Source organism: Megascapheus bottae, chromosome 33, assembly GCF_031878675.1.
Source record: "Megascapheus bottae isolate mThoBot1 chromosome 33, mThoBot2.hap1, whole genome shotgun sequence".
In the NCBI taxonomy this organism is placed as follows: domain Eukaryota; kingdom Metazoa; phylum Chordata; class Mammalia; order Rodentia; family Geomyidae; genus Megascapheus; species Megascapheus bottae.
The window spans coordinates 8,596,660-8,624,653 of NC_143541.1; the positions used below are offsets into that span (position 1 = coordinate 8,596,660).

A 27,994-nucleotide genomic window follows, 5' to 3' on the forward strand; every position below is an offset into this window, starting at 1 on the left:
CAGGCCAGCCAGTCTTCCCGATGCAGGTGGAGAGGATCCTTGTTGGGGGACCGAGCGTGTCACCATCCAGGTCACTTGCCTAATCCCATCTTCCCCTACTTGCTTCCTAGGGACTCCCCTACCCCAGGCTCCTTGCATGCAGAATCCCCTCAGGCCCAGCCTTGGGGGGGTCTCAGCAGATCCCATGCATTTCTCCGGCTCTCCCAAGGCCAAGCAACTAAAGTGCACCAGGACTTGGGGTACACTACACCTTCCAGGTGCCCAGGGACACCCACACAGCAGACTCAATGTGCTGGCTGCTCTGCTCAGAGTATTTATTTGCCCATGACCCCGCCTCACGTGGTCCGTGTGTCCCATCACAGACAGTGCAGGGGCGGGAGGGCAGCCGGCGTGGAGAGGGTTCATGGCGAGGGCCTCTCCTCTCACGGAGCCCTGGCCCTAGTACTCAACAGTCACCGTCTTGATGCGGAGGTACTCGTTCAGGGCGGCCTCTCCTGCAAGACAGCGCAGGCTGTGGGACGGGTGCAACTGCACCTTGGGCTCTGGTGTACACGCATGGTCCCTGACCTCACGTGGTCCCTGACCCCACGTGGTCCCTGACCCCACGTGGTCCCTGACCTCACATGGCACCTGTGTGCAGTTCCTGAGCTCACGTAGCACCTGTGTGCGGTTCCTGAGCTCACGTGGCACCTGACAGGATCCTGGGCACAGCTCTTGAGCATCTGAGCCTTCCCCGACTTGAGACCAGAGACTGAAGCACAGAGATGGCACATTCCTTACCCAGGTAACCCTGCGGCAAGGGGGAGGGAAAGGGAACACAGAACCACTCGGGGACAGCTATTCTAGAACCTCCCCTGCTCCCTGTGGTCATGTGCAGACAAGGCTGGAGCCTCAGCCCCACAGCAGGTCGTGTGGTTCCTGGTGGCCCCGTACCAGGTTTGGCTCAAGCACTGCTGTCTCCCTGTGTGTGTCCGGCCCACGGTGAGTGAGTGGCCCATGCTTGGCTCCTGTTCCCTCTGCAGGGCACAGTGGTGTTGTGGAGAGGGAGCTGGGGACTGGGATCCTGTCCTGGGCACTGGACGCTATGGGCATTTGTGCGAGCAAAAGGGCAAGTGGATGCCATGGTGGACACCGGACAGGCGCCTGGGAGAGGTGGTGACAGACACAGTGGGAGGAGGAATACCTGCCTGTGTGTGCACACGTGTGTGTGTGTGTGTGTGTGTGTGTGCACACGTGTGCACCACCGCTGTGGCTGCAGGGAGTACACAGGGCATGTCTAGTGTAGTGTCATGGGCCCCTGTGGGTACCCGTGGGACCCAAGGGGTAGAGGAGGCGCTCACCCACTCCTGCCTTAGCCTGACCGTCCTTGCAGTCCCAGAGTTGGCACTGACGCCTGGGCATCTTGCTTTCCTAGACCTTGCTGTGACTGCCTGCCGGGCCTGCCCCAGTCACTGGCCTCCGGGCAGCAGACTGGGATCAGGCCTGTGACAGAGCCACGGGGCAGAACAAAGGGAGCCAGGCTGGGCACGTGGCAGGGTGCGGGGTCATCTGCGTGAGGCCAGGAGATCTGGGACTGTCCTCCCCTCCCTGTGCTCCACCCCACTGACACAGCCACCTTTCTGCAGCTCAAAGACCACGCTGCTCCCTCTGCTTTGAACATGGCCAGTCCTCCGCCCTGTGCTCTGAGGACACTGCCACCCCAAAAAGGGGCCCTCTGCCCCTGGCGAGTCTCCTGCCTTCTCCCAGTACTCCAGCTGTCCGCTGATTTAAGAATCTCCACCCCATCCTGGGAAGTGCAGACCCCCAGCACCCACCCTGCTCCCCATGGCAGCCAGTCCTGGGAATGGGCCCAGACCAGTAGTTCAAGGCTGCTAGGTAAGTGAATAAGAGAAAGCACCTGCAGGCAGACTTAGCTACCTAGGTCCTTGCCAAATCCAGACTGCTTGAATCCTCCGAAGGGTGCAGCCACATCAGTCTTGTTGTAGGTGTTGACAAACACGGTGCCTGCCTGCAGCTTGTCGCTGACATACAGGGCCTTGTTGATGTCCCGGGTGAAAACGCCAGAGGCCAGCCCAAATTCTGTGGCATTGGCCCGTGACAGCACGGCATCCATGTCCCTGAGGGGACACCCAAGACCTCCCTGAGGGATGCTCAGAGGTCCCCGGCCCCTGCACACCAGCCAAGAGCCGCATCGCCCCTCCAGGGGGCCAGCCACAGCCCTGAGCTAAACAGGAGGACCGCGCCCGGCAATGAAAGCGAGCATGCAGGAGACAGGCGTGTGGTGAGGAAGAATGCACAAAGGTGCTGCGCAGCCAAGAGGAGAGCCTAGAGAGTGAGAGCCGGGACGAGGCAGAGGTGCCAGGCAGGGCCCCCGAGGGGCCCTTCTTCCTCAGGCTCCTCCCGAGTCCCCTGGCTGCCCGAATCGAAGGGGAAGGCCCAGTCACACAGGGAAGAGCGGGACTAAGGCCCGGCCAGATTCCTACCCGTCAGCAAAGCGAGAGATGACCATGATGGGCCCAAAGGACTCCTCTCTGGCAATGAACATGTGGTCCTCCACGTCCGTGAACACAGTGGGCTCGAAGAAGAAGCCTGAGGGAGACGAGGCCTGTGAGGCTGAGGGCAGGGCCCACGCGGCCCGCCTCCCCGGGGCCTGGCAGCCCGGCACTGTGTGGACGGCTCTCCTCCATCACCACCACAGCCGTTCCCAGCAAGTGCTGGCTGACAGGGCTGAGACGCCACAGCCTCTGCACCTACAGGAAGGCCACCCCACAGCCTGGGCGGGGGGACTCCCTGCTGCCTGGCTTTGGACTAGACTCTGCCAACATCCAGTGCGGCTGAGTGCAGCCCGCCTGGCCCCTCTCCTTGTGAGTCCACACTGGGTCTGGCAGGCGTGCAGATAGCCAAGGCCCACTGGACTAGGTTCCTCCCCTAATCTGGCCCCCGGCTGCCTCCAGCTGGAGCTGCGCTGACACCTGAGGCCTGGGATGGGCTGCCTCTGTTTACCCACGTGAGCCGGAGCGCTCTGACTGACCTGGTCGAGGCACTTGCTTCCCACCGCAGACCAGCGTGGCCCCTTCGTCCACGCCGCGCCGGCAGTACTCCAGCAGCTTCCTCAGGTGGGCCTGGTGGTTCTGGGGCCCGTGGCTGGTGTCCCTGTCCAGGGGATTGCCGATCTTCATCTTCCCGACTTCCTCCACCTGCACAAGGCCCTCCCGGTCACCTCTGCTTTGCATATCATGGTTCCCAGCAAAGGCCAACCCTGTCCCCGCTCCTGACTGCAGTTTTTGCTCAATAGTGGTCCTGGAGAAAGTCTACCCAGTTCTGGCTCCAACCTTCTCTCTGGAGAGGGGGCCTCAAACATCCCCAAAGGGCAGCGCCCACAGCCTCCAGTGGCAGTGGGGGAGAGGGGCAGGTGTGGTGGGAGGGTAAGCAGGAGAGGAAGGTGGTGATGGGCAGCGGTCCTGCCCGGCAGGGCGGCTCACAGGCACAGGTGAGTCCTGCGCCTGCTCTCAGGGAGCTGACTCGCAGTGACTCCAGGACGCAGGATGGCGGGGGAGGTGTCACTCAGGTGCTGTGACCGGCTTTGCGGTGGTGGGGCATGCGTGGAGGGGATTAAGTCTTGAAAGCTTGTCGCTGCTCCCCTTGCCTGCAGGCTGCGGACCTGGGGCCAAACTCACCACTTTCCGCACAAACTCGTCGTGGATGGAGCTCTCCACGAAGAGCCGCCCAGCCGCGATGCAGTTCTCTCCTTTGTTGAAGAACACAGAGCTCATCCCCTTCAGAGAGCGGGCAAGGGTGCGGTTACCAGTCCTGCCAGCTCCTGCCCCCACTCTCTGCCAGGGCCACTGCCCCTCCTCCAGGCAGGAGGCAGTTGGGATGAGGCGGCCAGCGGCGCCCCCCACAGTCTTCTGTGTGGACAGCGGGTGAGGGCGGCAGTGTGGGAAGTGGAGCATGCGTGAGGGAGGCAGGGTGGAGTCCTCCCTCCCACCACTGCAGGACAAGGCTGGGCCCCGCAGAGGTGTCTGGGGGCAGAGAGGTACTAGGCAGGTGACCCCAGAGCAGGGGCCACGGGCAGTGGCAACTCCAGGCTGGCATTCCGAACAGGGCCTCTTAGACACCCCGGGGAGCCCTCCATGGGAGGCGAGGGCAGGAGGGCCAGAGCCCAGCCTGGCTGCCCTGGAAGCCGGCCTCTCCTGAGATGTCACAGAGCCTGGCAATGGCCTGGCCTCTGGGGCTGAGGTCCTGGGACCTAGGTCTCCAAGAAGGCTGTGAACCAAGGCCTGTCCACTCCAGCAGTCCTGAGTCCTGAGGAACAGGTGTCGCTTCCCCCTCCAGGGTGGCATGGGCTCAGGTAGGACTTTGGGGAATATCTGGACCCCCTGTGGGGAGATGCCCTACTGCCTGTTCCCCAGGCATTAGTGGGCACAGTGATGGGAAGAAGTTCCCACACTGGTGGCACATGCCCCTTCGGCACTGCTCTAAGTCCTCCAGGCAGATGGCCCACGACCTGCCAGCAGGCCCCAGGGCTGGCTGGCTTTCCTGCAGGGAATGCTGCTGTGCTGCTTCAGGGTATACGGGGCCTGGCTCCTGGTCCCGCCTTGTGCAAGCGAGTCCGTGGTCCTGACAGCCCGAGGCTTCTTCAGAGCACCTTTTACAAGACACGTGACACCCCCGCCCCCCGCCCGTCCCCTATGCTGTGGTCACCCTTGGGCCTCCCCCTGTGCTGTGGTCACCCTTGTCCCTGCACCCCACCATGCCCACTCCCCTTGCCATCTGCACACCCCACCATGCCCACTCCCCTTACCATCTGCACAGCCTTGCCGAGGTCACAGTCTGCAAAGATGATGAGGGGTGACTTCCCGCCCAGCTCCAGGGAGACCTTCTTCACATTGCTCAGGGCGCAGCTGAAAGGACCACAGTTAGAGCCAATGATGGAGGGTCCCCATCACAGTGGGCTCCCGAGCTGGGGTTCAGGGCAGGTCCGAAGCGCACTGCTCTCTTTAAAGGGCAAGCGCTGGCCCGTGCCCCTCCGCATACCCACAATGGCTACCTCACACCCGGATGGCCACACCCTCACCGGGCCCCGTGGCCGCTGCTGTGCGCCCCCTGCTTAGGGCTGCCTGCCGGCCCCTGCACAGCCAGCCCCGCTGTACCCTCTGCTGCCCTGAGTCTACTGCCAGAACGCAGCCTTCCCGCGACAGACACGCTCCTCCGACTGCTCCTCGTGTGCACTGGCCCAGCCAGGTCGGACGAGGACATAAAGACAACTCCTGACAGCTGGTCTGGCCGCGGTGGCAGAGACTGTCAGTCTCTCGGGGCTGCAGTGACATCAGGGACTGGGGGACCACGCTCACTGTGTGCGCGAGACGCAGTGCGTCATGCAGCGCAGCGATGCCGTTCTCCAGTGTGCTGCGGGAGGAGTGCCCAGACCTGAGTGCCCAGCGAGGCTCTGCTGGCACATCGCGCCCAGCCTCCACAAAGGTGGGGTGGGGAGGACGGGAGGGGCCTCCAGCACTGGCCGTGTTCCGGCAGCCCCACAGGGAGCCCCTCTCCCTGTCCACACCTGGGAGATCCAGGCAGGAGCCTGGCCGCCTAGAGCTGGGGAGGGAGCCCAGGCCGGGTTCGGCCTAGGTCCTATCATGGATTAGCGACAGGCAGAAGCAGAGGCTGAGGAGTAAGGGTAAGACGGGAGGGAGGCTCTGCAGGGGTCACGTTCACAGGGAAAAGCCTCACATGCCGGCTACAGGAGGGGGTGCTTGCAGGTAGCTGCACGAGAAAGAAAACTGCAAAGAATCAGTGGCACCCTAGACTGCAGTCCACCTGGGAATTGTTTTTAAACCCCTCCTATTTGCATAAAAACCAGGGGCGAGCTCTCACACACTGCCTGACCTCTAATACCATGAAAGTGCACCTCAATCCGTTGTGCACTATAGTGAAGGAATCATGAAAAAAAGAAGCCTGGACGTGTTCAGGACAATTTTTTCCTGGACAGGCTTCCCACACACTAAGCAAGCACATTCCCACTGGAGCCACATCCTCGGTGGAACAAACTTTTTTTCAAATATTGCGTATGCAGCTGCTTACATCTGCAGACGTGGAACCCGTGGAGATGGGCAAGAATAGTATAACAACATTTTATTTAACTTTTTACTTACCTAATCAAAAATACCATTTCACATTGTAATCAAAGTGAAAATGATAACTGAGTAGTTTTGTGTGTAGGGCTGTTTGCTGTTTTTGAGATGGTCTCACTACATAGCCCAGGCTGGCCTTGAACCAGAATCCTCCTGCCTCAGCCTGCGAGGTGCTGGAATGACAAGTGTGTCTCACCATACCAGGCTCATGTGTACTGAGTTTTTGACACAGCACATTGTAATTCATAGCAACACTTTTTTTTTTTGCCAGACCTGGGCTTGAACTCAGGGCCTGAGCACTGTCCTTGGACTTTCTCAAGGCTAGAGCTCTACCACTTAAGCCTCAGCACCACTTCCGGCTTTTTGCTATGTATGTGGGGTACCGAGGAATCGAACCCGGGTCTTCTTGCATGCTAGGCAAGCACTCTACCACTAGGCCAAACTCCCAGCCCCCATAGCAACACTTTTTAAGCACAGGGTGCAGGGGCTGGCCAGCCATGCACTCAACATGGTGTCAGGACCTTACTGGTTTGAGTGGCTCTGCCCGTAGCTTCCCAAGCACAGGCAAACTGCATCAATGGGCACCACTGCCCCCCCACACTGGTGGTTGTGGTGCCCACTGAGGCCTAGGAAACAGGACGGAGCAGACAGGCTAGCACTGCCCACCTGCTGGCGCCATAGCCAGCAGGCCTCTCCCTCACCCAGCCACCTACCTTTTCATAATGTGCTTCCCCACCTCAGTGGAGCCTGTGAACCCGATTTTCCTCACATCAGGGTGATCGGAGAGTCTCTGGCCAACCAGCGAGCCTGCAGGGGTTAGCGGGAAGTCAGGGTGGCCCTGTGATGTCAGGAAAGGCACAGCCCAGCTGCCACCCTAAAGCCAGAACTCTGTGCTACACTCCCTGAAGGGCTAGTGTCCCCAGGGCCCGGGCCCTGCCTGCTATTGCAGGCTGAATTGTGTCCCCTAGCTCTTACATATCCGTCCTGACCCCCAGAACCTCTTCACGTGACTGGATTTGGAACAGTGTCCTTAACGGAGTAATTAGGTTAAATTAAGGTGGGCTGGGTCCCAGGTGACTAGTGTCCACAGAGAGGAGACAAGGACAGAGGACTAACCAGGAGTGGGTGACCTGGAAGAACCATTCCTGCACAGCTCTAGGAGGAATGGCGAGGAAAGCTGCAGCCGGCCTCCCCCCACACCTATGCCCTGCACACATCCTGGACCCGACCGATTCTCCCCTCCAGTAGGACCTCAGGTGGGGCTCCCCGTGGTGGCCTGCCACCGAGCTCCCATTCCCTCTGCCTGCTAACGGGCTCTCTCCTTACTTGGCCTTTGACTCTGCTCTCATTGCTGGCCTCATTTCCCTGTTGGCTCTTCTTCCATCACCTTGCTTAGCTCAGCCTTCAAGTTCCCAGTGCCCCTGGCTGCCCCTGGGCCTCCTCAGCTGATTGCAGCCAGGCTGTGGTGCAGCCAGGCTGTGGTACATCATGCTCAAACCCACCCAGGTCCATTTATCATCCTGCCTACTTGACACCTGTGCCCCTCAAATGGATAGATTTAAACCTGAGCTCCCAGCCTCCCCAGCCCTGCTCCCTGGCTCTCTCACAGTAAACAACCCCTCCTTGCAGCCAGTTGCTCAAGTGGAGAAGCCATCCTGACACATCTCGTCCTCCCTGCCTGGCCCTCCTTTGCCGCATCCTGACTGCAGGCTGGCAAACCCAGTGCTCAGACACCCCTGCAAAAATCTCCATTCGGTTTGGAACAAGACTCACATAACCTCCTTTTATGTCTAACTGAAGTTCTACCAATGATTTTGACATTCATTCATCTTCCACCTCTCCTGTTAAGTCATTGTTTGGGATGAAAAATATTTGCAAAGATCCATTTAGTTAAATACTGGTATTCAAGAGGTGGAAAAAATATGTATTCAAAAAAGTACAAAATACAATGCAATGCAATACAAAATAAGAAAACAAACTAAGCAAAAGATAGGAATATATCCCTCCCAGAAGATACACATGCAGCAAATGCATGCAGGAAAAAATGTGCAATCTGTCTACCAGCAGGACATGCAAATTAAAATAACAGTAAGTTCTCACCTTGCCCCTATCAGAACACCAAATACAGAACCGACAACAATAAACACTGGCAAGAATGTGGAGAGACACTCATGCTTCTTGTTGGTGGAAATGTGAAATGGTTCAGACACGCTGGGAGACAACGGGGTAGTTACTTATGAAAGTAAATATTCTTCGCCTACAAAGTGGCAACTAATGTTCATACAGAAACCATCAAGTTGTTTACAACGGCTGTATTCCTAAACAAAACCAAATGCCTTCCACCGGGTGAAGGGGCACTAAGAAGAGCTGAGCTACCAAGCCACGAAAACCACGAAGAAAACATACATGCACACTGCTAAATGTAAGGAGGAAATCTACAAGGGCTCCATGCTGTCTGACATCTGGAGAAGCAGCAGTGGCGGACTCTGAGGAAGGAGGGCTGACCTGGGAAGCCCGGGGTGGGGCGGGTGGGAGATGAGGACAGAATGGTAAGAACAGACTGCGTGAACTCTAATGGAGGGGGCATGTCAGTCAGAGCTGCAGCATGTGTAACAGCGGGCGTGAAGGAGCTGTGCCAGCTGCGGTGCTGGGGGCCCACGTGGTAGATGTGGGTGCAGACCAGGCTGGTGCAGAATGGAAAGTCCTGGGGACTCCGAACTTTCTGCTCAAGTTTTCTGTAGATCTAAACTGCTTTAAATAATAAAGTATATTTAACAACAATGGCACTGTCTTAAGCTGTGTAAGAACTATTCGTTAAGTATCACGTAAGAGATGAGAGGCCAGGAATTTGGCCTAGTGGTAGAGTGCTTACCTAGCATGCACAAAGACCTGAGTTTGATTCCTTAGTACCACAAGAGAAACAAGAAACAAGAGTTTCAGTCGGAGTTTCAGTCATGCCCCCTCCCACACGAGGGAAGGTGAGGGAAAGGACGCCACAGTGACTCCACCCACAGGCCAGAGGAAAGGAGCAGGACGAGCACAGGCCGTGTAGGACTTCAGCACCACGTGCTCTTTTTCTTTTCTAAGTGTTGAATGGATTGACATCATAAAGTAATTTTTGTAGTGATGTACACTGCGGTTTAAAATACAAAGATGTTATACACGCACAAAACACGGTAATAGAACAGAAAGGAGGAGAGAGTGAATCTGCTTTTTTTACCGAAAGCATAGACAAAGGTAACAAGGGATGGATAGAGAAAGAATGACTCTGCTCAAGAAACACGGGACATTAGATGGACACATTAAATTATAACTCCCCTCTACAACCTTTTGAAAGTCAGCATAAAATGAGCTAACTATCCTCACATCAGTCACAAAAGTAGCCACAGCACAGCCTGGGAAGGACCAAAGATAGCAACAGAGAGAGCAACTGAGATAGTAGCTCAAGTCGAGAAACCATCACTTCAAGAGGGCAGGAGCAGGGAGAAGGCAGGAGGGACATCAGGACAATCAAAAGGGGAATACAGAAGAGACACGAACAAAAAGGGTAGGCAAGAAGGCAAGGACAGGCAAGGCAAGGGTGTCAAGAGATTTAAAGGCTACCAAAGATGGCTTTGCCTATAAACTAGACCTCTAACCACAGAAAAAAACTAAATGGCAGTAAAACACTCTACCATCCTGATGCTGTGTGCTTAAACTTTCCAGGTAAATTCTCTCCCTTCCAAGGGTAGCTAACTCCCCAGTCATGAATGTATTCCAGAAAATCTGGAAGGTGCTGGAAAGCTGAGATACTTCCGGAGCACATTTCTTCCCACCACAGGCTGGCCGCCAGCTCTGGCTCACCCGACGGCCCTGCCCGGGCAGGTATGTTTCCCACAGCCCGGAGCCCTTACCAGATCCGGGAAGGATGTTGACCACGCCCTTAGGAATGCCAGCCTTCAACGTCAGCTCTGCAAACTTCAAGGCTGTGAGTGGGGTCACCTGACAGGGAGGAGAAGAGAGCAAGGGGAGGTCAGACGCAGGGAGCTGCCTCCAGCTCTGTCTGATGGGCTGGGCGTCACCACGCACGTGAGCATGCTCCTGGTCCCTGGAATCCCACCGCGACTGCCCGCTGGGAGGCAGCTGCTCCACTAGAGCCCCTCAGTGTCACAACCACTCTCGTCCCTCCCGGATTTACAGTCTCTGATGCCAGACAAGGGACAAGGCTGTTTTATTAATCAACCACTGACGGGAGTGTAGAGACAGTCAAGGGACATCAAGCAGGTCCTGCTGTGTCACACCTCACCCCACCCCACCCCACATGCACCCAGCCGGTCCTGGGGACAAGACTACCTAGTGCCGTGTGTGTGTGTGCAGGAAGTCCACCTGCCAGCACTGCTTGCCACTTCCATTGCCGCTGGCTGAACAGCCAAGTGTGTGGCCAGCTCAGGCCCCCTGCATGTGGTACCCATGGAAGGCAGGGCTTCCAAGGCCAGGTCCCAGCAGCCACCCCGCTCTCTCCCTCCAGGTCCCCACGCTCTCCAGGCCCTGCTCACCTGGGCTGGCTTGATCACCACTGTGTTCCCCGCTGCCAGGCAGGCAGCTGTCTTCCAGGACAGCATCATGAGGGGGTAGTTCCACGGGATAATGATGCCGCAGACCCTGTCACAGCAAAGCCACAGGCCCTAGTCCTTCTGGGCCCTGGCACTGGAGTGGACCTGCCGACCCTTACCCACCCTCCAGGGCCTCACTACACCCCCACAGCCAGGCTTCCTCATGGCCCCCTAGGCTTCGCTCTCCTAGACACTACAGAATGGATGGTGTGCCCAGCACATAGGCAGCAGGGAGGGTGTGCAGGGAAGAACATGGCCTAGGAGGCTAGGAGAGGCGCAGGGTCAGTGTGGGCATGGGGCCAGCAGACACACTGCCCACGAGTGTCCTCACCTTCCACTGGCTCTGTAAGGGGGCCACAAGAGCCCCTCTGTGTGTACAGTAGGCAAAAGCACCTCTGTGTGTGCACTAGGCAAAAGTACTCTGTGTGTGTGCACTAGGCAAAAGTACCTCTCTGTGTGCACTAAGCAAAAGTACCTCTGTGTGTGTGCACTAGGCAAAAGTACCTCTCTGTGTGTGCACTAAGCAAAAGTACCTCTCTGTGTGCACTAAGCAAAAGTACCTCTGTGTGTGCACTAGGCAAAAGTACCTCTCTGTGTGCACTAAGCAAAAGTACCTCTGTGTGTGTGCACTAGGCAAAAGCACCTCTGTGTATGCACTAAGCAATGAGGAACCCCGCACGGATGGAGACAGCATTCCCCAGGTGAGGGACTTCCCGTGGGGGCAGCGGGAGGACTCTGGGGGTCATGGAGGTTGGGCCTGGGGAAGCTGGTAGAGAAAGCGTGAGCCTGGGCCTGCGGGGAGCCTGCACATCTCCTGAGAGGAGGGCCCAAGGGACAAGATGGGCGTCAGGGAGCAGGGTATGAGGCTATCCCATGCTCTAAGGGAAGTGGGTACTGCCACTGGGGACAGTGGAGGGAGTGGGGGGGCAGTAAAGATAACATGTTAGAATTCACCCTGCTATGGGGGTGAATTGCATCTCCCCTCTCAAACCTGTATGTTGATGTCTTCCCCTAGGCTCACTGCCTGGCAAGGCAGCTGTTGCAGGCTGACCGAGTCCACCTGGAGACACTGGGGTGAATGGCCCTGACCTAACGTGAACAGTCAAGAGGATACTCGCGGGAGTGAGGCCACGGGGGGGAAGGCCGGCACCAGGAGAGGCTTCTGAAGCCAAGGAACGCCACCAGCAAACCCCCAGTGGCAGTGGGACTCTGGAGGGCCTCCAGAGCCTATGTGCTGAAGGCTGGGCTGCTGGTCGGGTGGCACTGGGGGAGGGACTCACGGGAGGAAGGGCGCTCCTTGAAGGGGTACTGGAACCCCACCCCGGAAGTCAACATGCACCCCTGCCAAGATGCATTATGCCGACATAGGCCCAAAGTAACTGGGCCTTCAAAACACAAGACACGTCTTCTCAGGCCAGGAGTGTGGCCTAGAGGTAGAGTGCTTGCCTAGCATGCATGAAGACCAGGTTCGATTCCTGGGTACCATATACATAAGAAAAGCTGGAAATGGTGCTGTGGCTCAAGTGGTAGAGCTCTAGCCTTCAGAAAGCTCAACGATGGTGTCTAGGCCCTGAGCTCAAGACCCAGAAGTGGCAAAAAAAAACAGTTTAAATAATCTCCAGTATTTTGTCACAGTGACAGAAAACTAACAGATGCCACAGGCCAGGAGAAGCTTGGGACAGTCTCCCTCACATGGGTCAGAAGGAAGCGGCCCTGCTGAAGCCTTGCTCAGCGACCTCCCACTTCCTGCTTTGTTTCAGCAGTCAGTGGTCTCTGGGACGTGTGGCTTCTGAATGCTCCCAGCCTCCTGCCAGCCCTGCAGCCTTCTCTGTACCGCCACCTCGCGCCTCTGGTGGTGAGATGGAGCTCTCTGCGGCCAGGTGTAGGGCTGACTAGACTGTGTTTGTGATCTGGTCCTGACTTTCACATTTGTGATGGTGAATCATGGTTGTCAACTGGACTGAGAGATGCCTCGGCTGCTGGCGTGTCTGTGACCCGACTGACAGGCTACTGCAGGGCTTCAGGAAATGAGATGCATAGGAAGGAAGTCAGTACAGCAGTGCTGGCACAGGCCAGGCACTTGAGAGAACGAGATGGCTGTCCCATAAGCACGCATCACGGAGAGGTTACAAGCTACAGGCTGGTGTGGGGGCCACCGGGCATATTGCCTGCAAAGGGCCAACATGGCTGTGCCTCATACTGGCAGCGACTCACCCGACAGGCTCCTTCTTGGTCAAGGTCAGGTTGCGGTTGGGTCTGGCCTGGTTAATGGGGATGGTGGAGCCCTAGGAGAAGCAATGGGCATCACTGGAGAGCCTTTACCCAGTCTGCCCTGGACAGCCGGCTCCTCCTGAGGGCCCAGGAGAAACAAGGCTTTGTCTCAACATGGATCCCCCTCCCTACTACACACGCAGGGCAACCTGGCAGGGGGACAGAACCGCTGGTGTGAGCATGACAGGTTCAGAGTGGGTGAGGTGGGAAGCCAAGAGGAACCAAGTACTGGATCCACTGGATCCACTCTGGGCCCAGCAGGCTATGTCCTTGGGTTGAAGGCCGGTCCTTTTAGGGACAAGACCTCTGGCTTTGATATCTTGGCCCAGAGAGAGCCATAAGTGGCTCGGAGGCCAGGCCGCCCCTGCGGGCAGCGCTGAGTGGACCCAGCAGCCCAAGGAAGCCAGGAGGTGGTGGCTCCATTGGACAGTAACGCAGCAGCAGAATGGGGCGCAGACTCCAGACCACCCACGCTGGTCACCCTCATTCCCCGAAGCACTAAGTGCCTGATGGAAAGGAGAGCCACAGAGCTGTCATGGGCCTGCATGACACCTTCCAAGGTCCCCTGCATGATCCTTGGGAATGTGGCGAGCTCTGTCCTTCCATGAAGTGTCCCCTGGGCCCTCAGATGGGGACAAGATGAACTTGGGCCTTGAATAGCCACAGGAGCAGGCGGGTCTCTTTGGAAGGTGGTTTATGGTGGGAAAGCAGGCCAAAGATTCAAAGCTCACAGTGACTGCTACCACAGGGAGATGACCACCCCGGGTAAGGTCCACAGACAGCAGCCCAGGCCCTGCAACCACAGAGAGACAGCAGCCCAGGCCCTGCAGCGAGCACCGAGATCAACCCCTGAATGAAGTAGAACGTGTTCTCAGAGCCTCAGCCTTCCGCGTGGGTCACTTCTGTGGTTTGAATTTTGAACGTCTTACAGAGGCCCATGGATGAAGGCCTGCTCCCCAGGCAGAGCCACAGAAGGTGGTGAGACCCTTAACAGGCGGGCCCAGTGGGAGGTGCTAGGGCACTGGGTGTGTCTTTGAAGGGGGCAGTGAGCCCTGGTCCCCTCCTTTCTTCTTGCTTCTCGGCTGCCAACTCAAGCTTTGCTTTGCTCTGTCATGCACTCTTTTATGATTGAGCTACAATCTCAAAATCTATGAACCGAAACACGTCTTTTTTTTTTTTATAAGCTGTCTCTGAATTTTAAAATGGTGTTGGGGTTTACACTTAGTGTCTAGTACAGGCATAACCCTGGCCCTTTCTGCTTTAAGTTTGTGATTTAGACAGGGTTTTGTGCTTTTGCTTGGGTCCAGCTGGGATCTTCCTCTGTTGGACGTCCCCAAGAAAGGAGGACTGACCTTTGGTCAAGGGTGCATGAGAAGTTCTCCAGAGTCTCATGGGATAGCTTCGAACCATCACCCTCAGATCTCAGCCTCCCGAGTAGCTAGCTTTACAGGCATGAGCCACTGGCGCCCAGCTGATGGCACAAGTACATTTTTAGCAGAAAGTTGTCAGATATGCCTGAGAGACTCTGGCGTAGACCTCGTGAAGCCTGCCTGGAATCCCCAACTGTGAGCCACAGGTAGCGCTCCAGTGGTCGGAGTTTTCGCGCACAGGCCAGTGTGCCACTCTTGGAACCTCTCGTACACGTGATCCTGTCCAGGTGGCAGGCCACACTCACCTGGATCTTGTCGCACCAGCCAGCGAAGTAGCGGAAGGTCTGGATGGACATGCCCACATGCGTCTTCAGGGCCAGCGTGTAGACAGCTCCCGCGTCCAGCGCCTCAATGGTGGCCAGCTCTTCCTGATGCTGCTCCATGAGATCTGCCAACCTGGCCAAAGATGAACGGGGAGCAGGGAGACCAGCGTGGGCCTGGCACCTCTCCCAGGCCCTGCCCCCCACTCCCAGGCCTGCCGCACTCAGATGTATGCCTCAGACTGTGAGACCAGATAAGAGGGCTTAGCCTGCGGCTATGAGAGTGAAACCCTTCCTTCCTTCCTTCCTGAAAGATCTGCGGGCTGACCACTTGATAACTCACTGCTCTGGAGGTAACACGCTGAGGTGTTCTCTGGTTCCACTGCCTGCAGGCAACAGACCTAAGAGGCTTCAGACAACTTCTGCACCAACAGACTGACAGAGCAGCCTGGGGCAGGGAGGGGGCTTGCTTCTGAGCCAGCACCCCCAGAGGTGGAGGGGGAGTCCAGCACCGTACGAGGGATGGTGAGGGGATAGGGGCTCGGAAAGCGTGCTTTCTGCCACCATGAGCCTGAGCTTGCCAATGTTGTCACCCCTATACCCTAGGCAGCTGTGCTGGGATGGCAGCCTCAGCCTTACAGGCAGGCAGGCACGTGGGTCCAGAGATGAGGAGCTGTGTGGCCTGGTCCCACCCAGCTCTGGTCCTGAGCAGAGCTGCAGCATCTGGCTGCCCTGGGAGGCAGTCACAGCTCTTCCCCTGGCTGGTGTGTCTCCAGGTCCTATGTCACTCTAGGGCACAGCCGCTCTTCCACCTTCCTCCTGCTCAGGCGGGCCTCACCCGGTGGTCTGGTTTGTGAAGCTCCCTGCCTCGGGGCCTTTGGGAACTGTGCTGCATGGAATCGAGCCTGATCTGTGGGGCAGCCAGGCAGGGCACCTGTTGGAGTTTGCAGAGCCAGGATATGGTCCACTAGGTAGTTGCAAGGCCCATGGCCTCAGCAATCCCTGTCAGCGCCGTCACAGTGGTGTGCAGGCGTAATGACAATACAGGCCACCAGAGGGCCCAAGAGCACGCTGGGGTTTGCACACAGCTCATGCTACCCCATCTGGTTCTGGGAGGGATCTGTCACAAGCCACAAGTCCCTCTAACACTCATGGCTTCTCCAAGGAGCTGGAAACTTCAACAGGCTGAGCACGTCCTTCGCTTTCCACAGCCCCAACCCCACAGTCTGTGGATCTGCAGCTGCAGGCCCCTTTCCCAGTTCCCCGCCACTAGGCTGCCCTGGAGTTTCTGGCCCCAGGAATAGGCACAAAAGCCATTCAGGCTATGCGAGCAGGAGGGGCTCTCTGCCTGCCAGCAGAAGGGGCAGTGGGGTGGGACAGCACCCTCCAGGGCTCCACTCCCCGCAGAGCCACTGTCAGCAATGCTGGGAATGAAACCCAGGCGGCCTGGCTGCAGTCTTGGCTACCCTGGAAACATCACCAGCCCTCCTGGGGTGACTGTACTTTCTCCCCTCTTGGCCCTGGGCCCCAGGGTCCTGGCAGCACAGCACCTCCCAGCGGGCTTCCCCACTCGGGGTCACTTACTCAAGCAGCCCCTTGCTTTGCACTGAAACTGTGCAGCAGCTCTTTTCACCAGCTTATACTCCCTTTTTTAAGAAAATGTGAAGCTTACATCTGCAATCCTAAGAGGATAAGATCTGAGGATCACAACTAGAAGCCATCTCAGGCAGAAAAGTGATTCTTACTTCCAGAGAACCATAAAAAACCAGAAGTAGTGCTGTGGCCCAATGGGTAGGAGCTAACCTCAAGCACAAAAGGTAGGGACTGCGCTGAGGTCCACAGCACAAGCCCAAGACTGGCCAGACAAAAAGGAAGAAAGGAAGAATAGGAGGAAGAGAAAGAGAAGGAAGAGAAAAGGAAGAAAGGAAAGAGATGGGGATGGGGGGAGACCAGGAGGGATTCCAGCAGCAATGATAGGCAGACAGGGCCAGTCGTGCACCTGCCTGGGCCGTGTCTGCTTGCAGCAGCCCCAGGCCTCCCCGCCGCAGCCCAGGTAAGTACTGCAGCTGCCTGAGCTGACCACACCAGGAGCTGTGTTTCCCAGGCACCCCGGATTAGGCCCCAGTGAGGCACAGCCCCAGCTCTGCCAGGCCCCTGTCCCCTGTGACCCTTGTATCCATCAGAAGCCCCCTGTTTCTCAAGCCCCTTCCTCCGGGAAGTCTCTGGGCCTCGGACAAGAGCCCTTGGCCTGGTTGGGCTGGCAGCTGCGGCAGCGTGACCCTCGGAGAAAGAGGCCTTGGGAGGCCCCAGCCCAGCCTCAGTGGTGATGGCTGCGCCTGGGCCTGTTCTCACCTGTACAGGAGCCGGCCTCGATCCCTGGCGTTGATCTTCCCCCACAGTCCGTTCTCAAAGGCATCCTTCGCCGCGCTCACGGCCTTGTCAACATCACTGACCTGGGCCAGGGACACCTGGCAGATGACCTGCGGCACGAGCGAGGACATGGCAGCCCCCCGGGTGGGACGAGGCCCTCTGGAGGAAGGACTCTGGGCCACCTGGGCAGGGTGTGGGGAAGCTGGGCAGCAGGCTGTGCCAAGCAAGTGTGGCAAGTCCACTAAAGGCATCAGCAAAGGTGGTGCTCCTGCCTGCTCCCTGGTACAGTGGAGGGGAGACAGCGGCCTGTCCGGGCAGGGAATCCAGTTCCCTGTCTCAGAAGCAGGCTCAGAGCCCTCTGCCCTCTCTCCACTCCTCCCTGCTCCTCCCTATCCCGAGGCCTGGGCTGGGGACTCTTCCCGTAGCTCCGACACGTCTTGAAACATGCATATCCCAGCACAGCCCTGGGCAGTGCCCCTTAGGCTGGGGGGGGGGGCGGGTGGCACTCACACTCCCGTCAGTCGGGTTGATGGTGTCATAGGTCTTGCTGCCCTCGGCGTCCACAAACATGCCCCCGATGAAGAGCTGGTGGGGCATTCGAAGAGTCAGCTTGTTCACGGCCTGCTCTACCTGCGAAGGGAAGGCTCAGCTGCAGCGGGCTCCTTCACGCGAAGGCACAGGTGACAAGCACCCACGCAGGGATGGGGGTTCACTCCCCACACTCACGCACAACCACGGGCTGGGATGTGGGAAGCTATCCCGCAGGCGGTGGTGGCAGCGGAGTGACGTAAACAGAGCTGCAGTTACTCATCCATTTGTACAAGTCAGATACACAGGGCTGACTGTTTATCTGACTAGGTAATAAACCAAGCCCCATGGCCAGCTTGGTCTCAGGTCTGAGGTATAGAGTTTACCTGTGTTTCCCCCCTCCCCCACCCCCACCCCACCATCCCCCACTGCCCAGAGGAGAGCTGGAGAAATGGAAGGCTTGGCTCTCAGGCATCCTGGGCTCCTGAACAGCCAGGAACGCCGGGGTCACTTCCCCGAGGCCATACACGGCAGAGGGCCACACTCACGTAGTCGATGACGCACTCGTTCTCGTCATCCTCCCCCCGAAGCTTCCTGACTAGCAGCTGGATGAAGGCCTCAAAGGTGGTGGCCATGTAAACATCTTCGTTTTCCAACTCTAGGCCATCGCACAGCTCCTTCACTTCCTCCACCAGCCTGCAAGGAGGAGACGGCGTGAAAGAAAGAAGGGAAAGAGCCCGGCCACACCAAACACCCGTCAAGATGCAATGGGGCAGCAGCTATCTTGTTTCCATAATCCTGTCTGAAAAACGAAGCCAGTTGTTCATGACACGAGAGCCTTTGGAGTCATCAGAAAGAAAGCCAACTATGGACTACCCCTGGCTTATGCCAGCTGGAACTAAAGCACTCTTCCTTGCCATGGAAGGGTATCCCAGGATGTCCTGAGCCCTTCCCTTTACACAGATCAGAGTGTGGCAGTGTTGGGGACCAGGCGGATCCTGTGAAGGTGAAGGACAGGTGATGAGCGGCAGGAGGGGCCGCATGACTCTGAGGGGGCCGGGGTTTATGACGCAGTGGCTCCCATGGTGCAGCAAAGCTCACGGTGCAGCGGCTCTACACTCCGTGTGTCCCTGCACCCCCAGCTGCAGGTCCACAGGAGTAAGACTCAGCGTGGGCACACCTGGGGTTCCTAGAGTTGCGTTCATGCACCTTCCTCCTGTTGGGGGTCCAGCCAACCCCCTTTCCTTTTCCTCCTCAGCCTGGGACTCACATGACCATGGAGGACCCCAGGCTTGGGTTCGAGTCCTCACTATCAGCCTCAAGCCTCCAACTGGGGCATCAGAGTGGATGCTCACTGTCTTGGCAGCGCTGGGCAGCTGCGGGTCCTCCAGGCCTAGCTGCGTGAGGCAGGCAGGGGCCGGCCTGGAGTGGCTGTTCTGCCTGTGGGTCCTAACACGTGCAGCTGCTCGGGTCTGCCCACCGAGTCCTGTACACAAGGGTCCAGTGCATGGGATCAGGAGCATCAAAAACTAGTCGCTTCCTACCGCCTGCCTGGGCAGCGATGTGTGGCCCGGACACAGATACCCAGGATGGGAACCCTCTGCCTCTGCCGTACCTCACAACGTCCACAGATGCAGCCCCCGACTTAAAGAAATCTGTGGTGTCTTCAATTTCTGGCACATTGGAGAGGATCCTCTGCCACACACTCTGCAAAACAAGGCTTCATGAGAAGATGGCACCGGGGGCAGGGGTGGGGCAGCCCTGAGCCGGACTGAGCTTGGCCCTCACCGAGACACTGGCTGAACAGCGCCCTGTGACCTGCAGAGGGAAGCAGTGCCTGGCCAGCCTTGTAGGCCAGCGAGGAGGGCGGCCAGTGGAAGCTCAGTGACCAGGACTCACCCACTTGCCAAAAGGCCATCCAGTGGCTCAAGGAGAGCCAGACCCCCACCCGGCGCGGCAGGGGCTCCGGCTAAATGTCAGTCACCAGTCCGAGGGAGGTGAGGCAGTGTATGAGCACAGGTGCGGGTCCAGGGCCAGTCCTCGAGACCTCTCCACTCCAGAATGTTGCCCAAATGCCCAGGAGCTGAAAGCCTGTGGCCTCTCCCTGGTACCCCTGGAGGTGATGGAGCCTTGGGAGGTTGGCACGTTGGGAAGAGGGGAGAGGGGCTGCATCCGCTCCCTGGACTCCATGTGGTGAGCAGCTTGGTCCTCCTTTGCACTCCTACCTCAGTGCAGGAACCGAACCCAGCTACCAGAGACGGAAGCCCGCTGGGAGCCAAAGTGAGTGCTTCTGACCTGCAGATCACCCAGGCGTTTTGTCACAGTGACAGGAAACTGACCAGCACTGCCCTTACAGCCCGGTCCATGGACCCATGGACCTTCTCCTCTTTTTTTCAGGAAAGTGTCACAAACTTGTCACAGCTACTGGGGGACCTGAGCACTATACTGCGCCCCTTTCCTTAGGGATGTCTCTCCTTGTGCTGCCAGCCCTCTGGGCCTCAGCCTGGGCTTTCCTGTTGGATGCCCTCAAGCTTTGAGCTCATGTGCGAATCTGGGTCTCCCTCAAGGCCAAATCCTCTGTCATCTCGTCCCCAATCTCCAGTGAGCACTCAATGGTCAGGGGCTACTCTCTGCAGGTTTTCAAGGCTGGGGTACCAGTTGCTTTTTTTTTTTTTTTTTTTTGCCAGTCTTGGGCTTGAGCTCAGGGCTTGAGTACTATCCTGGACTTTTTCAAGGCTAGAGCTCTACCACTTGAGCCTCAGCACCACTTCTGGCTTTTTTCTATGTATGCGGTACCGAGGAATCGAACCCAGGTATTCGTGCCTGCTAGGCAAGCACTCTACCACTAGGCCAAACTCCCGGCCCCAGTTGCTTTTTGGCATATAGCATGTGGCTGGATAATGCCGAAGGGGCCTCAACAGATGCAAGTGACACCCAGGTGACACCCCCAGGTGTCATTTGTGGGCAGAGGACCCCCACATGCACCTTGATACCAGAGCTCAGCTGTACGGTCCTCCTTGGGTGGGGCGGCGGGCTTCTCCTGACCCTCCTTCTGATGTTGAGACGGGCCTCAAGGGCCCTCCCTCCCCCAGCCTTCTTCCTAGCACCTCTGGGAATGATGTGATACTCGTCTGCACAGCTGGCTATGAGGTCTCTTCCCCGAAAGGAAGTACGGTGCTGCCATTCGCAAATGTGGGAGGTTGGACAGGAGCTTCGTAAGCATTGTTTTGGTTGTTGTTGGTGGTGGTCATGGGGCTTGAACTCTGGGCCTGGGTGCTGCCTCTGAGCTCTTCAACCCAAGGCTAGTGCTCTACCACTTGAGCCACAGCGCCACTTCTGGTTTTCTGGTGGTTAATTGGAGATAAGGATCTCACATCCTGTAGTGCCGGGCCTGGCTCTGAACCACGATCCTCATATCTCAGCCTCCTGAGTAGCTAGGATGATAGTGTGAGCCACCGGCGGCGCTGGGCCTATAAGATTTCTTAATAAGGTAGTCCCCAGCATACGGGGTCTGGACATCCATCACGCCCAGTGGTGTGAAGTGCTGCTCATCTGGCAGAGACCATACGTGGAATTGTCAGTTTTGATCACCTGAGAGAGGGCTGTGCAGTGTAAATCTCTCTTGATGGTAGGCAGAGCTCCCAGCCAGAGCTCCCAGCCATCCCTGCAGTCACAGGCGTTCACAGACATAAGGCTGCTCAGTGAGGCAGGCCTGATGAATGCATTCACAGCTCGCCTAACGCCCACATAGAACAGGGCCTCAGGAAGTAGCCCCATTGTGAGGACAGGATGAATGGCTGGAGACCCATGTAATGTTCCCATCCAAAAAGGGCTTAACACCATAACACCACACATGACACGGGGCCAAGGGTTGCAGGGGACTGAGGGGAGCAGAGAGAAAAGGGTCAGGAACAAATCCCCACCGGTGGCCACTGACTAAACTTCAGGCTGGAAGCCCAATGGATGGAGGCAAAGGCTGGCGGAAACCAGGTCTGCCCAACTACAAGGCTTGTGCTGGTCAGGCCCGGTCTCTCCCTGTGGACAGCCTCCTGGGCAGATTCCAGAGCACCTGCTCCCATCACAGGCCACAGGAGAGGCCCCTGGGCCTTTCACCTACTCCGTGGCCATCTGGTTTGTTTGCTATTGGACCCTGGGGTCCAGTTGCAAAGGAAGGAGGGGCCCAGAGATACCAGAAAGCTCTAAGACCAGATAAACCCAGGAGAGCCTCTGAAGCTAACACATAAGCCCAACGTAAGGGAACACGACTCAGCAAACACAGGCGGTGCACGCCCTGCCCCACGGGACAGAACCTCTGGAGCCGTCTTACCCGCACAGCTTCTGCAGTGACCAGCTCCGCCTCGGTCAGCTCCAGGGCACTGGTGGCTGCTCCCTTGAAGAAGTTCGAGGCTGGGATCATCCTGCCGTCCTCCAGCTGGATGTTCTTCACCAGCAGCTGCAGGGAAAAGGACTGCGCTGGTCCTGAGAGGGCCGTGCACACCGTGCGTGCATGTGTGCGTGCGTGCGTGCGTGCGTGCGTGCGTGCGTGCGTGCAGGCTGGGCACTCATGCTTTGTCTCCCACCTCTGCCAGGAGGAAGCAGAGCACCTCACAAACTACCAGGAGCCCCCTGTAAACGAGGACGAGGACGTCCTCCATCACACCTGCTTTCAGAGCGGTGGTGGCTGGGGCAGCCTCAGAGCCTAGAGCAAGCAAGCCAAGAGCTCTACCACTGGTCACACCTATGCTCTTGTCTCTTTCTTTGTGTAATGACTTCATCATTTCTATATTGTAAAAAAAATTTTTTTTAAAAATGAAGCCTGCTCATCAGAAAAAAAAATAATTCCAGAACTACTTGGAATGTCACTGGACAATACACCTGATCCCATAACCTCTCAGAAACATCTAGATGACACAGAGGTGGGAAGCAGAGAGGAAGCAAGCCCTACACCTGCACCCTGGACAGGTGCTATGTCCAGCACTGGACTTAAGGTAATCCTCCTTATCCAGACAGAAGGTGGCCCTGGAACACTCCCGTATCTGCCTCAGACTTGCTGTTTCTTCTCCCTTGGGGGATGAGCTCAGGGAAGCCTGTCGGGGGAGCGTTTGGCAGCCCCGTGCAGCATCTGATGAGTGGCTCTGCGGGAACAGCTTGTGCAGTACAAGCGCTCACAGGACAGGGCCCCGCTCCCTGCCTGGCCCCGCCCTCCAGCCACTGAGGACAGTCCCACGGGCGAAGGCCAGCCAGAACGGAGCAGGCCCAAACGGAGCTCTGCAGAGGCTGCTCCTCGGCTCTGCTTTCATGTGTGGCTGAAGCTGGTGACCCTCAGTCCCCGGGGGCTGCCATGCAGTCCCAGCAGGGCTGGCCAGGACTGGTCCATGCCACACACTTCCCCTTGCCTGCTACTGAAGAAGCACTGAGCTGACGGTGAGGACTGTGTCTCACTGAGCAGCCCACAGGTCCAGGGTCAAGGAGACCTAGGGCAGGCTGCTGGGCTGCATAACCACAAAGTACCTCCTTCTGACGAGCCAAGACATCCCCTGGCACCACTCTGCTTAGCTCTCCCCCTCTGCCCTGGCCTGCTGCCCCGACGCCCAGTCTGATTCTCTAGGAACGTTCCATCCGTAAACCACTGGCATGAGAATCCCCACCGCCCTGCTGCCAGGAAGCTTGACTTTACACGGAACTCTCTGTACACTACATTTGCCAACCATGAGGACTTAACACACCCAACCACTCTTCATGACGGAGGCTGGTGGCAGCCTCAGACCGTCCAGTGGCTGAGTGTGGCACAGTGAGAACCAAGAGGGATCGAGCCTCGGGATCGAGCCTCGGTCCCGAGCTCTGCCCTCCATATGCTGTCTGGTCTGTACATGCCAAGATGACCAAGATCACAACATCTAAAGCAAGGGAACCTCTGCCTGTCCTCCCTCCACTCGACCAGCCCCATGCTTGTTGTGAGGGTACCCGGTACTAACACTGGCTGTCATGGCCACATAGGGGCCCTGCAGCCAGCTTTAGGGTCTGAATCAACCAGCTTTGCCATCAACCAGCTTTGACCTTGAGCAAGTTGCTCAAATCTCTGCACCTCCTTTTTCTTTTCTGTGAAATTATTACAATGTTAATACACAGTTTCTGGAAGACTAAACACACATAGATTGTTTTAAAGCACCACTTGGTACATACATATGCTTCATTAGATTGGAAGCTGTATTGAGATGCAGAGTCCACTGATTCGAATCAGAGCATAGCACATGCCCAGCTGGTCAGAAGACTGGCCCTGAGCCAAGCCACCAGACCTCCCTGTCAACGGAGAAGCAAACTGAGGCCCAGGGGCTTAGAAATCACATTCTGAAAGACTGAAATAAGGCCCCCAAGTCAGAGCTTCCCAAGGGGCCCTCTCCTTGACCCTGGGAGATGTGACGCCAACATGGGAGCTCTTTCCTCAATAGAGCACCGGATCAAAGAGCACAGGCCCCACTTTGTGCTCAGAGTTGACCCAGTGGTCAGAGGCTAGCACCAGGCTCTCTCTACTGGGTATCTCTATGGGGCCTGGAAGTACCTGTTCCTGAAAAGGGGTGACTCTGCACCCACACTACAATCAAGCGACTGTAGCGATGCCATTACCATTCTGTCATCATTCCCAAACAGGATGAGTCCTGCTTTAGTGACCACGCCTGGCCGATGGGCTCCCGGGATGGGCAAGTCTTCTCCCTCAGGCACCAGGCCTGACGTGCTCAGTGTTGAGTTGAAAAACGTCAGCTTCTGTGGAGCAGAGGAGAAGCGGAGATGGTGGCCTGGACTGCTAGAGCTGTGCAGATCCAGGCCTGCTGTGGTTGGAGAGCTGGGTAATAAGGCTGAGTGGCCCCCAGGCCCTGCCCCGAGGGGACAAGTGAGGCGGAAGGAGGATGCTAACTTAAGCCTGTGTGGTGGCCAGCATCCTGGGCCCTGACAAGCACGGTCACTGGTAGCTGTGCTTGTCAGTACAAAGAGGTGTGCCTCACGGCAGCGCCTGCAGAAACTTGTGGACACAGGCTGGGCAGTCAGTAGGGTCCAGGCATTGGGCATCTTGTGGGCTGTCCTCAAGGTGAGAGCCTAGACTCCACCATGGGCCCCCATTCCTTGATGCCGTGTGGGTCCTGGGCCCTGATCTTCAGCCCCTGGCCTCCCCTGCCCAGCCTGGTCCTGGGCACTATGTCCCTCCCCTCACTGCAGCCACATAAGGGTTAGAACTGGGCCGGGAACATCTGAGAACTTGGGGTGAGACTCAACGTGGTTGACAAGCAGCAGATCTAGGTCCCAGGATTGTGGTGGATGCTTGGGGGCCAGACGCCTGCCCTTTAGCCACTGGACAATGGGCAGGACTGCTTCATCCTGAGGCCGGGCCCAGGGGCTGGGGCTATTTGCTAAGTATTTCAAACACATCTGACAGTTCTATGGCCGGCCGGCTTCGCCAGCATGGAGACTGAAGGCCAGCCACGTCTGAACACACCTGCCCACCGGCCTCTGTCCAGGCACCTGGCACCTTGTCATTCCCGCGGATCCAGTTGTGAATGGCCTCTGCTGGCTGGGCCCAGTCGATCTGTGGGGAGCAAGATGAGTGTCCTTGCCAGTCCTTCTCCCAGTCCTTCTCCCAGTCCTTCCTCCCACACCCTCTGCCCTGGACAGGATCTCCCCTGCTGTGGGAATGGGGCTGCCTCCTGGACACGGGCCCCACTCCCTGGTTGGTGCCCTGGTGCTGGGTGCTCTCTGGCCTTAGTCTCTCACAAGCTGGGCAGCCTGCAGAAGGCATCTGGGAAGAGCTAGTTCTCTTCTTGTTGAGCTGGCCAGTGCCCACAGGGCCCCACCCCACAGGACCTCACAACCATTTCTTCTTGGCTCTGGAGACACACATACAGCACCCCACAACCCCCAGGCAGAAACAAGTCTCATTGGCCCCCAAATCTCCCCTACTCACTACTGTTCCAAGAAACTATCTCTCCTACCTCATCCTGGAGACGCTAGGCTGATGCTTTACCCCAGCGCTGGCTCTTCTCCCTCCCTGGGGCAGAACTAGGGACTGGGAAAGATCCTGGTCCAGTCCTGCTCCTGCAGCGCTGGCCTGGGCCCCCAACACAGCTTCCCCAGACCACTGCCCACACCCTGGGCCACAGACAGGCTCGGGGAAGGGCTGTGCGCTCACCTTGGCCGTTTCCTTCTTCTGAATGCCTTCGTAGGTGGCTCCTTCCTCAGGCTGAGGGAGTCGGGGGGCTCTGCCCTCGGCGATCAGCCTCACAGCCTGCACCTGGACAGGAGGGGCACTGGTTAGCATGCCCGGTCCTGCCTAGACATGGCTCCTATCCACAAGCCCATGGAAGGAGCTCGACGAACCCCATGCTACCCAGATTCCTGGCTGGCTCAGGACGAGCGCCTTCTCCTAGGGCAGGCAGGCAGGCAGGCAGGGCTGAGAATGTGCCTGGACTGCAGAGGCCCTGGCACTATGTAACAAGAGAAAGAGCAGATGTGGCCGGGCCTCGCCCTTACCATCCCTTTGATGCCTTCGGGGAAGAGGAAGCGGTTGTACAAGGTGCTCACGGTGTCGTCGGGGAGAACCTCACACTCCTTCTGGAGCAGAAGGTCCCCGGTGTCCAGACCATCGTCAGCCCAGAAGATGGTAAAGCCCCCTTTCTTATCTCCGTGAATGAGGGTCCTGGAAGCACAAGAGTGAAGAGGAGTACAAGGGGAAGGGTCACAGGGAAAGACGCTCTGGATGCGACTCTCTACACAGTCCTCTCCTCTCCCAAAGAGGGGCCATCACTGCTTCCATAGTCAGGGGTAAAGAAGAACATTTATTAAAAACCAACCATGCGCCAGACCCTGTGCTAACAGCCCCAGATGCTCCACGTACTTTAATCCCCACGACGGTCACAAGTACATATGGCATGCCCATTGTATAGGCTGGGAAACTCATCCGTGAGGTGGTAAACAGCACCCGGGACCCTGGATGACCCTTCATGGCACCCAAGAGGTGCTTGGGCTATGCGGGGAGAGGGTGGTAATGTGGCAGGCGTATTGGAGGGCAGATTCCCCAGAGTTTGCCCGGCTCACCAGTTGATGGCCGAAGCCCCTCTGTGCCTGGGCAGCAGAGACGGGTGGTAGATGATGGAGCCGTGACGGGGGGCATTGATCACTTCCATGGGGATGAACTGGCTGCAGAAGGGAAGGACGTTGAGCTCGGCACCCAAAGCCTGGTACGTGGCCACCACGTCAGGCAGGGCCTGCCCTCGTGCCCGCCATCGGGGAAACTTGAACACTGGCACGCCATCCTTCTCAGCCTCCAGACCTGTGGGAGGGCAGTTAAGAAACCAGCCATTCACATACCGCCACCTCCACAGCCCAGAACAGGGGCTCCTGGGCCTCCTCTCCATGCCTTCCCCTCCCGCCGACCCCCGAGCCTGAGCCTGGCAGGCGGCACTGCAGGGAGGAACTGGCAGGGGTGTGCGCTTAGGGGCTGCCGACCTGGACACGTCATGCTAGCACAAGGACCTCTGAGTGACCCCTCTTCAGATCCCCCTGGACCCCACGGCTACCCTCTTCATCCACCCCGTCCTGAGGCTGCAGCTGGGACTAAATGGCTGCCTGCCCATCTGCAGCTCTCTGTGGTGGAGGCCTGGGCTGTGTGACATGCATTCCTGCTCTGTCAGCCATCCCCACCAGAGGGAGCACAGAGGGCTGAGGGAGGACGGAGACAGCAAAGGAAAGGGCCTAGTCCTTTGACCATCACCCCAACCAGGATGCTTCACCCTGGCTGTCCTTCCAGCCCAGCCGCTGACTCCATTTCCCGCATGGGCCACTGGTCTCAACGCAGCGGCCCTCACGCGCTTATCCAAGGGCCAGTCCCAGCCTGCAGGGCTCATCCTGCCGGGTGGGTCACACACTGCTCACAGGGCTGCAGGCCCACTTCCCACTCGCAGCCGTGGTGCCACCTGCAGTCCCACCGGTCCCTCCAGAGCCTGAATGCTGAGTCAGAGGAGCTCAAAGTGGGGCTTGAACCAAGGGGGCTCTCCAGGGCTCTGTGAGGACACAGACTCCACACCAGAGGGGAGGCCCGCCCTTCATCATAGAAAAGACCCAGAAGCAGCTGGCACTGGGCAGATTCAGGATGAAGGTGGATGGGTCCGGGCCAGGCCCCATGGCAAGACCAGTGCCCACTACCGCCCACCGGCCCCCAGAGGCTCTCACCCAGGGGGTCTGCCTTCCCGTCCTTGTCTGGGATGGTGAACACGCCCACCACCTCGTGGCCCTCCTTCCGCAGGTGTCGGTAAACTTCCTGGCCAAACAGGCTCTGCCCAATCACGGCGATCCTCATGGCAGCGGAATGGGTTGAAGGAACCTGGAGGGGGAAGATGCAGGTTAGACATGCTGGCTGGCCG

The 27,994-nt window shown here is 57.8% G+C and overlaps 1 protein-coding gene across 1 annotated transcript; it reads right to left on the reverse strand.

The window, feature by feature from the left end:
- Positions 1-297: 297 nt before the first annotated feature.
- Positions 298-27,952, reverse strand: Aldh1l1 (aldehyde dehydrogenase 1 family member L1). Its single transcript, XM_090323820.1, has 22 exons — positions 27,804-27,952; positions 26,670-26,904; positions 26,106-26,271; positions 25,765-25,866; positions 25,075-25,164; positions 24,210-24,347; positions 21,913-22,038; positions 19,201-19,292; positions 18,134-18,281; positions 17,568-17,687; positions 17,040-17,167; positions 14,673-14,823; positions 12,941-13,011; positions 10,670-10,775; positions 10,028-10,115; positions 6,848-6,941; positions 4,805-4,904; positions 3,678-3,776; positions 3,032-3,197; positions 2,484-2,589; positions 1,918-2,117; positions 298-494 (listed from the first exon to the last, which is right to left on the reverse strand). Exons 1-22 carry the CDS (start codon positions 27,928-27,930, stop codon positions 439-441), a joined length of 2,709 nt encoding a protein of 902 aa, XP_090179946.1. The 5' UTR covers positions 27,931-27,952; the 3' UTR covers positions 298-438.
- Positions 27,953-27,994: the final 42 nt, after the last annotated feature.

Excerpts from the sequence above, each read along its gene's own strand:
- Aldh1l1 (XM_090323820.1), bottom strand. The coding sequence starts at position 27,930 with ATGAGGATCGCCGTGATTGGGCAGAGCCTGTTTGGCCAGGAAGTTTAC. Across the intron at positions 25,867-26,105 it reads CCGAAGGCATCAAAGGGATG|GTGCAGGCTGTGAGGCTGAT; the intron begins GTAAGGGCGAGG and ends CCTCCTGTCCAG. Across the intron at positions 19,293-21,912 it reads TCACTGCAGAAGCTGTGCGG|AGTGTGTGGCAGAGGATCCT; the intron begins GTAAGACGGCTC and ends CTTGTTTTGCAG.